General features: G+C 33.7%; 1 protein-coding gene across 2 annotated transcripts; it reads left to right on the top strand.

Moving 5' to 3' along the window:
* The first annotated feature begins 718 nt into the window (after positions 1-718).
* On the top strand, positions 719-11,994 carry LOC140440188 (rho GTPase-activating protein 19-like). 2 transcript variants are annotated; one of them, XM_072530515.1, is made up of 7 exons: positions 720-1,044; positions 1,117-1,274; positions 1,327-1,536; positions 2,067-2,764; positions 6,152-6,508; positions 11,204-11,576; positions 11,782-11,992. In XM_072530515.1, exons 1-7 carry the CDS (start codon positions 920-922, stop codon positions 11,916-11,918), a joined length of 2,058 nt encoding a protein of 685 aa, XP_072386616.1. In that variant the 5' UTR covers positions 720-919; the 3' UTR covers positions 11,919-11,992. The 2 variants fall into 2 exon arrangements, with proteins under 2 accessions (XP_072386617.1, XP_072386616.1); XM_072530516.1 differs by lacking the exon at positions 6,152-6,508 and having other exon boundaries at positions 719-1,044; positions 11,782-11,994.
* Positions 11,995-12,458: the final 464 nt, after the last annotated feature.

Here is a 12,458-nt window from a genome sequence, read left to right as displayed (position 1 = left end):
CTGTGTTGTCATGTCTTTATAATGTATATGTTGTAGGCTTCAATTACAAATAGAGAAGCTTTCAAAAACACATTTTTATTATATTATTATATGAATTATGCAATTTTTTTATTTTTTTATATACAACACGAACGAATAAATACTCGTTTCTTCTCATATAAATTGCAGTTATTATTACAACATTTTTTTGGCATTTGCGTTTGATAATAAGCTAATAGATTTGGCAATCCTCAAACCACTAGTTGCCAGATTGTTACAGATGGTCACCAGATATCTGTGGAAAGTACCTGAATACTATTCTTATTATTTTTTGAAAGAATTTCTTTTAGTTTGTTAACGTTCTATTGGATTTTTATTAATTATAAATCACATGCTATTTCCCAATTTATTAAAAAAACATGGCAACACAGTCAAGAACCAACATTTCGTTCTATGAACTTTAATTGACAGCTCAATTATAGCTATCTTCAATGGGACCAAATGTGAAAATCGTCCGAAAATATAATGTAAAATAAACTACAAAATAATTATATCATTATTTTTTACTTTTACATAAATTTATATCAGTTCTTAAAAATATAACTTGTTTTCTTTATACATTCCTGTTTTAAATTGGCTACACTAGAGACATCTCTAATTGCTCGGAAAAATTACTTCCAAGTTCTTCCAACTTTAAAATTTTTAATAATGCACTTTCTCTATCTAGTTTAAATGTAAATGACAAGGACAAAGAAATTGTTAGGTTATCCGGCCATTACAAATTTGAAACTTCAAATTAACGTTTATAACTGTAAACAATTGTGTTTTGCAATTTTCTTAAAGCGCATAAATGTGGCTGGATTTATATGCAAAAGTATATTCTAAATTATAAAATGGACTCGAGCTTAAAAGAGCTGCAATAGTTTTCCATCATTTGAATATGAATTCAAAAAATGAGGAGAATGAGGGAATAATCGTTGAAAGATTTAAAAAAGACTATAATGAACAATTCTTTATTCTTATTAGGATGCATTTGTCGTTTTTATTAGATGCACATACAGATGAGTAAGTCATGGTTTGTTCGTTTGTGTTCTACCTCTAACTTTACATAGTGTTTTAATATATTATGTATTTTAGTAATGATTCCCTACCTGAAAAATCAAGAATTAAAAAATGGAATTTAGTACCATTTGCTAAAAAGTCCAAACTACGGGGAGTCGTAGAAGGTGCTCCTCTAACACAGGAAGGAATATGCCAAATATTTCAATTAATAGAATACCTTAAGTTAGAAGAAAGTAATAGCTATAAATCCAATTGTGAATATCTTTTTATTTACATAATTTTTAGATATTAAGAGTGAAGGTATATTTAGAAAAACTGGTTCCATTGAAAGGCAGCATGAGTTAAAATGTTTGTTAAACCATGGTTCAACTTTAGATGTTGGATGTGGCAGCTATAGTGTACATGATTGTGCTTCAGTTCTTAAGGGCTTTTTGCAGGAATTACCTGAACCTCTGTTGACAGAGCTTCATTTTCCTGTTTATTGTCAATTAGCAGGTAACATATAGCCATCATTCTAAACATTTTTTATTATAGGCATAATTAAAGTAATATGAGTGAGGTAAGAACAACAGTAGATGATTGTATGGCAGATATAGTGATCTTTGAAATAAAGTGTCTATGGTCATTGCATATGCCTATTTGTATTTGTATTATATGTCTATGAACAGACAAGCTCAATTGTGTGAATATGAGGTTCTTTGAGGTTAGATATAGTTTATTTGGTTTAAATATAGTCTACTATTTACTAAATATAGCTCAAGCAAAAAGACAAATTCAATTGCACAATTACATGAGGTTATTCATATAACAGTATGTTACAATTACATTATAAAATTGTGAGGAATTTTAGACTTAATTTGACCTAAACTATTTATGTGAAAACATTATTTTAACTGGATCTGTATGTATTTATGTGATCTTCTTTTTGTATTTTGTAATATGACTAAATTATATCAATCTGCAATTGTTTAATTATATAAAGTATATCTTGTGTTTTATTAAATTAGTAATTATTTATTTACTAGAATTATACTACATCAACAATGAAATACCGCAAGAACAAAAGCTTCTGGAAGCTCTGCAATTACTTCTACTTCTCCTGCCACCAGAAAATAAACTCCTTCTGAAAGACATCCTACATCTCCTGCACCAGACCGCTTCATATGAATCTCAGAATAAGATGTCTTCAGATAATTTAGCAAAACTTTTCACCCCTCATTTGTTGTGTCCAAGGAGTTTATCACCTGCCATGTTGTTGAAGGTATCCCAACCTCTTTTTGGAATAGTCAGTTTTATGATTAAGAGGTTTCCAGACATGTTTAAAGTTCCTGCAAAGTTGATAGTCGATTTTAGAGCTAAATATGAAAAGAAGAGGGTTTTATCTCCTGTCAAACGACTCAATGAATCAACTGCAGATATTGCTAGCACAGTATTCACTTTTGTTGATCAAGAGCGTACTGCTAAAGAAAACGAGTCTAATCCTACAGAAACAGCTTTGGCTCAGTTGTATGCTCATATCCAAAGTCTGCCAGAATCATCTAAAAAAAGAAAGTTGATAAAACAGTTTAACAAAGAAAATGGATATGGTACACCGTTGCAAACATTAAAAAGTAGTAAGAATAGAAGTATAGGTGATTCTATCAAAAAACACATCTTTCAAAAACATCTGGCTAGGCGGAAAGGATTTGTGGTCAAAAATTCACCTGCTGGGCCAGGGTTTGAGGTGAGTTATTTTAGTTGCTTTTTATTCTGTATATAAAGATAGTTTTAACAGTAAATGATTTGTGGAATAATAAGGAAGCTTATATTAGTTACATGTGCATATTTTTGTGTGATTTTGGGTTTTTAATTAACTTTCATGTTGCATGGCAACAATTATGTTTTCTGGCCACTTTTTATCTTGTTCCTTTTATTTGACGACTGTAATAATACTGTTTCACTGTTACTGTTTCTGTTGTTTCATCTGACTTTCCAATTTGAGTTTTGCTAGATTAGATAGTTGTACCAGAAGCAAAATGTGTCATAGTGTGAACTTCTCTGTACTCTGAACTGAAAAAAGTGTGTATTTTTGCCTAGAGGGTATAAATCATATATGGTACACAGAGTTTTTTAAAGCAACCTATCAAACACAACAAATCCACAAATCACATCATATTATCATAATTAACTATTATCACTCCATTATAATGTATTGTGTACAACATTTGTGACTAACTCGGCATTTTCCTAGCCTTTTTTTGCATTTTAAACTTTGCTTGTGTGTGCATGCTTACCTTTTAGATTGAAGTTTTATGATGCCTTAAACATGAGTGCATAAAACAAGAGCATTCGTGTAAGTTTATTAATATTAGTCACTTATTAAGTTTTCCTAATAGTTGGTGTAAAAATTTAAATAAAAAATAATGTATTATAAAATTACATTACAATTTACAACTAAACTAATGATCAGATATTACAAGAAAGTCTAAGATCAGCCAAAGGTCCAAGATAACTGTATTCCATCACAGGAATTTCCACATTATATGTAGTGGTTCAGTGTAAATTGGGACAACGAAATGTAGGGTAAATATTCTTGTGGTTTGATCGCAAGAGGAACTGTCATTGCATCACATAATGCATTCACCAAATGGTATTTCAAGAAACACAGACCAACCAATAGAACATAGATAACACATGAGAGCTATACATAATACAGATATTCGAGCAACGACATCGTAGAGTGAAATGTAGTTACAACTGTTGCTGCATCGTTTTTTAAGAATGTCTGCAACAGTTGTAAAGAAGCTATAAGAAAAAATAATTCCCAATATAGTCCAAAGCCTATAAATCCAGAAAACAATGTATCATTAAAAAACGTAAGCAGTGAAAGTCTATGTTCAAGTGTTTCTTCCCATATTACAATCCATTCGTCAATTTGACCCTTGTAAATTTATATATCGATATTAGTGGAATTTCAGACCTGTTTAGAATTGTCAAGAACGTTAAGTTCGTACTTAAAATCACCAAAAGTACACACGCGATCTAGGAGGGGCGTTGAAATGAGGTATTAGTCTTCTAAAAGTATAAAAAATAATTGATAAAATTAATTCCCACGAACTGCTATCGCGCAAGTCCCATCCAAAATCAATTTTCACCTCACTCACATAAACAATGAGTAGTAAACCCATATACTCTATGGCTGAAAATTTTTGGGATCCAAACAGCGATCAGTAAAACCACATACCCTGTGGCTGCAAATTTTGAGAGTCTAAAATCATTGATTTGTAAACCCACATGTCCTATGGCTGCATATTTCGGGAGTCCATGAACAGTGATTAGCAAACCCACAGACCCTATGGCTGCAAATTTTGGGGGTCCAAAAACAGTGATTAATTAATTAAAACTACATACGATTTAACTGAATAGAAGATTATGAGTGATTACATTAATTATTCTTATGATAATATAAAGAAACTAATTATCGTCATTGACTTAATAATAAAAAAAAATCATTAATAAAAAAGTCATTGACTAAACTAGGGGAGACACTCATTTATGGCCTGAACACCCACACGAAAAAATCCTGAATACGCCTATACTTGTGTGGCATGTAATAATTGATTTTCTGATAAATCGAAAACGTCTTACACCTACTGTATAAAAGAAACATACCAATCAAGATTATACAAACCATCGAAAACATCTACTTCAATAATCGAATATAGGCAAAGATAAATGGAAAACTAATACAGTGTATACCAGTACAAAGCGGAGTCAGACAGGGTGACTCGTTAAGCCCACTTCTCTTTAATATAATAATGGACGAAATAATACAAGCAGTACATACAGGTCATGGTTACAGAATGGGGAACAAAGAAATCCAAATATTACGTTATGCAGACGACGCCGCCGCATTAATCGCTGAGACAGAAGACGAGCCCAAAGATTAACACACATCTTCCATACAACATTTAAGAAATACAATATGATAATATCAACAGAAAAAACCAAATGTATGACAACATCTAAATACCCACTACGATGTAAAATCGAAATTGATGGGAAAATAATAAAGCAGGAAGCAAGGTTTAGATATCTGGGAATAGATATAACTAGTTACGGAGATGTTGAAGAAGAAGTACGACAACAAACCTTAAAAGCAAGTAAAGCGGCGGGATCTCTTAATGACACAATCCGGACGAACAAACACCTAAGACAAGACACACAAACAAGAATCTATAAAGCAACGATTAGACCTATATTAACATACACGGCGAAGACAAGACCTGACACATCTAAAACGAGACGACTACTAGAAACAACAGAGATGAAAATACTTCGACGAATATCAGGGAAAAGTTTTTTGGATATGGAGAGAAGCGAAAACATGCGAGAAGAGCATGCAATATAGAAGGCATAAATGGATGGGTGACAAAACGGAAACAGGAGTGGAACGAACACAGTAGTGTTCGTGAATGGAAGAGGATAGGATAGTACAAATAGCATGAGATGCCACCAAATGGACGAAGGAGTATTGGCCGACCAAGAAAAATATGGTGCGAAAATTTAAACAATTTAGGAGGCTACTATTGAAGAAGAAACAGGCTTTAAAGAAATCAGTCAATTGACGAAGAATTCAGAGACACGAATATTTCTTCCTACCAATTCCTCTCTTTCCTTTTATCTTTCGATTCAGTATAAACTGCAGCATCCAGTATCTTCTACCTCTCATTATATACCCTAAGTATTTAAGTTTTCTCTTTACTTAACCCTTAAGAACTTATTAATTCTTAGATATATGTTCAGCTAAGAATTGCAGAATATAAGTTTTAGTTTTGTAAATGCTCCTCATGTCATTTGGATACCAGATTTAATTTCTTCATTAGAATTTAGTGTGTCGTTTATCCAGCATTCTCATTGTTGACAATTAATTGGCCTAGGGCCAATATCTTGTTTACTAACTAAAAGTAGCATTGTCTTTGACGAATTTATACCAAGTCCGTTCTTGGAGCATTCTGTAGTAATTCGATCTATAACATGTAAATATTAGTAAACTTACACGACCGATACTTTGGTAAAAATTAAAGTACTGTAAATGTAAAACTGATATCTAAAAGGACCATCTTTTCAGAGCCCTACGGGCTCTCCTTCTTTAGCAATGCGAGCACGTCTCTTGTGCTACCACAATTACGAATCCAGCACGGATCTAACCAACGAAGGACCCACGCCGGCCAAACGGAGAAAAACCAGCAGGAGTTGTGACCGTCTTTCCACCAAAGACAATAACGACGACGAAGGTAAGGGTAGTTTTTCCGAGCCAGAATTAAGCGAGAGAGAAGACTCAATAGACTGTAATGGTTATTTAACTAGCACGCCGGCATGTTTCCCACTAAAAGCATGCACAGAAGTTTTTACGCCAAATCAAAAGGACAGCAAATCGATGTCGCCGATTACGATGTCAGCGCAGAGGATGCCAAGAGCTATGCAGGTTTGTTATCTTCATTATTCTTTAGACAAAAAATGTTACAATTTATATTATGTTGTGTGCTTATTTATGTAAAAATAGTAGTTTATCTGTTATTAGCAAAACTAATAATTTATTAGATATGAAGTTACATTTAAATCATATTCAAAATACGCTTCATGAAAGCAGGGTATTTGGTTCTTATGTACTAATACCATTAGACGACTATTTTCTCTTTTTTTTTGTTGGTTTTCTTTGAAAAGGAACTCCACCTATGGTAAGCATATCGAATTGATTTCTGTCTTCCGAAAGCATGAGGTTATACCTAAGTATAAATATTTAGTATCACGAGCTCCGATCAAATTTTTTTCATAAATTGTTGAACAAAAAACTTAGCTCATTTTTTGAAGTGTCCGCATAATGAAATTATCGTTTCTAATAATATTTCGAAGCGATTAAAGCAAAAAAATAGGATCATATATACGATTTACCAACCCAAAACAGAGGCGCCTGGATACTCTATGTGTTTCTATAACAAACCTACTTTAGTATTTGCCTATATTTGCCTAATATCACGTGTGGCATTGAACTAAATTCCTTCTTCTTCATTTTATGTAGACATGACTCTGTCTGTTTTTCAATGTGCCTCCAGTAAGTTGTCGTTCCATCGTTTTCGTGGTCTTCCTACTGATCGTCTTCCTATTGGGGAACCGTCTCTTGCCATCTTTACTACTCTATTTGATGTCATTAGCCTTATATGATCGTTCCATTCTACTCTTCTATTTCTTACCCAATCCTTGATGTTCTCCACCTTACATCTATGTCATATATCTGTACTTCTAGCTCTGTTCCATAGTGTTTGACTATCAATTTTCTAAGTGTTTTCATCTCTGCTGTTTCTAACATCCTTTTTCTCCTCTCTGTGAGGTCTTGTTTCTGCCGTGTATGTCATTATTGGTCTGATGACTGTATTGTAAATTCTGCCTTTCATTTCTCTCCCGATATGTTTATTTCTCCATATTGTTTCATTCAGGCAACCTGCGGCTCTGTTTGCTCTATTCGCTTGATCTTCCACTTCCATTTCGCGCTTTCCGTAGCTAGATAATGGGATGCCTACATATTTAAACTCCATCACTTGTTCTATTATCTGACCTTCCAGCTCCAATTTACATCTTAGTAAATTTGCTGTTATAACCATGCATTTCTCTTTTTTGAAGAAATTAACATATTCAATTTTCTGGCGGTTATTTGAAATTGGTGCAGTATACGTTATAAATCATCTTCATTTTGAGAGAGTAGGATTGCGTCGTCTGAATAGCTGACTATTTTAAGTTGTTTTTCTCCTATTTGGTATCCTTTTTTAGTTCTTGAACAGGTTGAACAATAGAGGACTCAGGGAATCTCGCTGCCTTATCCCATTACCAGTTTCAATAGGGTAAACTATTGAAGCGACTAAATTCCAAACGTGAATATTCAAAAATATCTATGTGGAGCATGCCACAGTACTCTTAGTGAGTAAATTTTATAATTTTAATAGATATCTATTAAAATAATTATCATTCTTGCTTTACAACTCTGCGTGGGTCCTAGCCTCCTCAAGATAGAAGCGTTTTTGTAGTTGGGTCATTTTGCTCCATCCGCATTACATGCCCTATCCACCTCAGACGTCCTATCTTAATATGTTTTACGATATCTAGTTCCTGGTATAATCTATACAGTTCAAAGTTGTATCGTCTTCTCCACACTACATTGTCATTCACTGCTCCATAGATTCGCCAGAGTACTTTTCTTTCGAAACATCCTAACATGTTTTCATTTCTTTTTGTTAGAGTCCAGGTCTGTGAACCATATGTTAGAAATTTTAATTTAACCATATATGACTGGGCGTATTATTGTTTTGTAGAGTTTTATTTTTGTATTTCTTGATATAATTGTGGATTTAAGGAGGAGATTAAGCTCAAAATAGCATCTGTTGGCCGTGCAAATTCTGCGGTTTATCTCTGCGGTAGTATTATCTTCAGTGTTAGAGCGCTCCCAGGTATACAAATTCGTTCACAGCTTCGATGACGTCGTTTTCTATAACGAGTGGTCGTAGGATTTTTGTTTGCGTGCTTATTTTCATATACTTCGTTTTGTTGGTGTTTATTATTAAACCCATTTTGGTAGCTGGTTCTTTTAATGCTACATACGTCTCTCGTACAGCGTTTTCCGTTCTCTCAACAATATTGATATCATCAGCGTGGGCAAGGATTTGCACTGATTTATTATATATTGAACCAGTGGTTGTGATTTGTGACATACGTATTACTTTTTCCAGAGCCAGATTGAACAGTATACAGGAGAGAGGGTCTCCCTGGCGTAACCCGTTCTTTGTTTTAAAAGGTTCAGACAGTTCCCCCTGAATTCATACTCTACATTCAACTTTTTCAATAGTTAGTTTTGTTAAATTTACCAACTGATTTGGTTTTCCTAGCTCTGTCATTGCTTTGAACAAATCTCTTCTATTCACAGAGTCGTCTTTGTAGTCTATAAATATATTCATCAATGATTCAGAGTATCAATGCCATATTCCAGTGTTTTCTCCAATATTTGTTTCAGGGTTGCAATCTGATGAATTGCCGATTTACCACCTCTGAAACCAGCCTGGTATTTTCCTACTATCTGTTCTGCATATGGTGCCATAGTACTGTGGAAAATATTTTATACGCTGCATTTAGAAACGTAATTTCTCTGTAATTAGAGCATTCAGAGATATCTCCTTTTTGTGTATGGTGCAAAATATTCCAATATACCAATCATTGGGGAGGGATTTCTGTGTCCATATTTCTTTTATATTTAACGTAAATTGTAACATTATTTTGTCTAAAACTTTTATACCTGTTTTGCATTGTGCTTTTTTCTATTTTATGCTTTTGTGTGTTTTTTAAACATTAAACTACACTGAAAAAATAATCGATCAATCAGATTTTGTTAAAAACAATCTATTCAATACTTCTACTAATTATTTTCTTTTATTGCATTTATAATTTACACCATTTGGGTGATGGATCTTTCGCTCATTAATTTACTATTTTTTGTAATAAAAATTCTTGATTATTCCATACATTGGACATATATATGAAAATAACTTATCCGAACATATATATATATATATATATATATATATATATATATATATATATATATTGTGGCCCATATGATCCACCGCATAGAGATAATCAGCCTCATTGACAACATGCTGACAAACAGAAACTTTCAGGTAATCATGGGAAGGAATATGAGCAAACAGATGAAATTTAATAATTTATTTCCAAAGCGTTCTGTGTTTGCCCGTTTACTTTTTAGCCTTTATATTGCTGACATGCATGCAATGGAATCTCGGACTTTAACACAGGCCACCTTATAATCTAGAAACCTCTCAAAACAAATCCTTAAAATACTTTAAAAAATTAAGATTACAACCAGGCACTACAAAAGGGATTACGTTAGGGGTGTTGTATACTGCCAACACTTTTTATATCCCCTTTACATGCAGCCATTGCTGCTGCTACTCGCACTGCCCACTATCCAGCCCGAAATAATTCCACGGCAGCATTTAAGGCAAATGACTATTTACATACAGCTACCATGGTGCTGCATCAGTGTACCATTATCAATTGAGGGCATAGAAATTACTGCGGCCTAAGGCTCTATGTGTTTTAAGTATACAAAATTATCTTAATGTTTTAAAAACAAATGGGGTAGAAAAAAACGTCGATGTACGTACGAAAGTATAAAAAACATTTTTTTTTACATAGGAAATAAGACCAAAATTTTTCAATAAACTGATTTGTGAGGAATCCGGAGAATTTTTTAACTTTTCCAGAATGTCACGTATAGATTTTGAATTTTTGCTTCAGACAATTGAGCCCATGATAAAAAAACAAACTAAAGTAAGAATTCCAATGCCACCAAAAATACTTTTGGCAATAGCATTACGATATTTGGCAACTGGGGACAGTTACCAAAGTTTGCATTATTTATTTAAAGTATCATCACCAGCCATTTCGCTGATTGTGCCGGAAGTTTGTAAAGCAATTAATATCGTTTTAAAGGACCAAATTTAAATTTAAAGGACAAACGGCATCGGGTACACTACAATCTCTCACTAGCATATAGCTCTAAAAACTTCAGCACTTGGTCATTGCTCCATTCAACCATAGTTAACAAAAAATTTACCAAACAATAAACAAATAAGTACGTAGACCGACAAGACAGCAAGCAGCATGTAAACAGTCACTGTCACTCGCACTGCAAGTCCTTTGAATTCCGTTAAAAAAACGCCAATGAAGGGAGCGTATGACAGCGGCAGTGGAATGAGTAATGGCAGCGCGAATGACGTATTTACATACTCAAGTTGCCAAAATTCCCTGCTTATTGCCGCGGAAGTGAGCTGCATGTAAAGAGGGTATTAAAATCTATATTAAAGAAGCATTACTAAAATTGAAAAGTTAGCAACAAATCTTAGATAAAATAAGATTTATTGCTGTCACAATGTTAGTGTACGTTCTTTTTTAACAATTTTTAAAAATAGATAACTTCTTGATTAGAGATTTATGGTGGTTAAACTAACTAAAATATCTATAGGTTGATATTTCCATTATACCGTGATCCTTTTATTAGTTTTATAAGCCTGTAGATGATGAAACATATGCACAATTTCTTAAACGGTTTTTTTAGGAAACGATGATGACTCCTCGAAGTCGAAAACCAGTATTATTACTTTCCGGTACAAACATCCATACATTACCAAAGACCGATCCATCAAATTACGTAATGGACAATGTAATAGAAGAAAAATTAGAAACGCCAATGCCAAATTTCCAGACGAATCCGCCTGTCAAATCGAAGAGCGAAGGAGACATCAACAAAGATACCAAAGTAGACGTGCCAAAAATGAACAAAAGTGAATCCGACGCCATTCTTAGTGATACTTTTAAAGAATATTTAAGCAATAGAGACATTGTTACGATTTATTCGCCGCAGGACTCGAGTTTTTCAAGTAGAACTGACGACTTTACCTCCACGGAATATACAGAAGGACAACTCACAGGTATTCTAAATTTTTCGTTGATATTTTAGTTATCTCCGTATGCTATTTTAGTTATGACCGAGAGAGAGAGAGAGAGAGAGAGAAATCTTGAACAAATTTTTCTCTAAAGTGGGAAATTTAATCAAGGTTTATCTTTTATCAAGATTAAATTTTACACTCAATACTAAATTATTTTTGTCAAATGTAAAATTTTTATTTGTTACAGAATCCTTATTGTATTGCCTTGACGGCAATAACCCAGATGGAAGTGTAGAAGAGGAAGAAGAAGAGAAAAAGTTGGTGCTCAAACCTAAACAGTTTGACGAAAATGGCAAGCCCATTATATTTGAAACTTCTTTTTAACGATATGTTCCAGATGCTAGAAAGAATTTAGAAAATAGAGATATATTTATAAATATTTTTTAAATAAATATTTTTATGAATGTTTTAATATAAATCCCAAGCGATAGAGACAAATTGGAGCCTAAGAAAATCCGAAACTATAGATTCGCCTTTTATATTTTGTGTAGAGCTATAGTGGAAGCCATAGTTATAATGCAGTGTTGGTCTTACGGCGCGCAGCGATACCGCTCATGTAAACACAGTGGTAGGTGTGTGGTAGTTTGGCGATAGACTGAGAAATAAGGACCGTACGCGCTTCGTACCAAACTTACTATTTGAAAGTTTTGGCAACGCTGCGAGAGCGAGTTCGTAAGAAACTGCCAGAGTTGTGGAAAAACAAGCCTTGGATCTTGCACCAGGACAACGCACCTGCCCATAACGCGCTGTCTGTGAAGCGTTATTTAGCCGCTAGAGGCATTCCAGTGCTCGAACACTCGCCGTACTCGCCTGATTTAGCACCCTGTGACTTTTTCCTGTTTCTGAAGATCAAGTCTGACTTAA

The sequence above is a fragment of the Diabrotica undecimpunctata genome, chromosome 4 (assembly GCF_040954645.1).
Source record: "Diabrotica undecimpunctata isolate CICGRU chromosome 4, icDiaUnde3, whole genome shotgun sequence".
NCBI classification, from domain to species: domain Eukaryota; kingdom Metazoa; phylum Arthropoda; class Insecta; order Coleoptera; family Chrysomelidae; genus Diabrotica; species Diabrotica undecimpunctata.
Note: the sequence above shows the minus strand (reverse complement) of the source record. Positions and strands in the feature narration are given on the sequence as shown.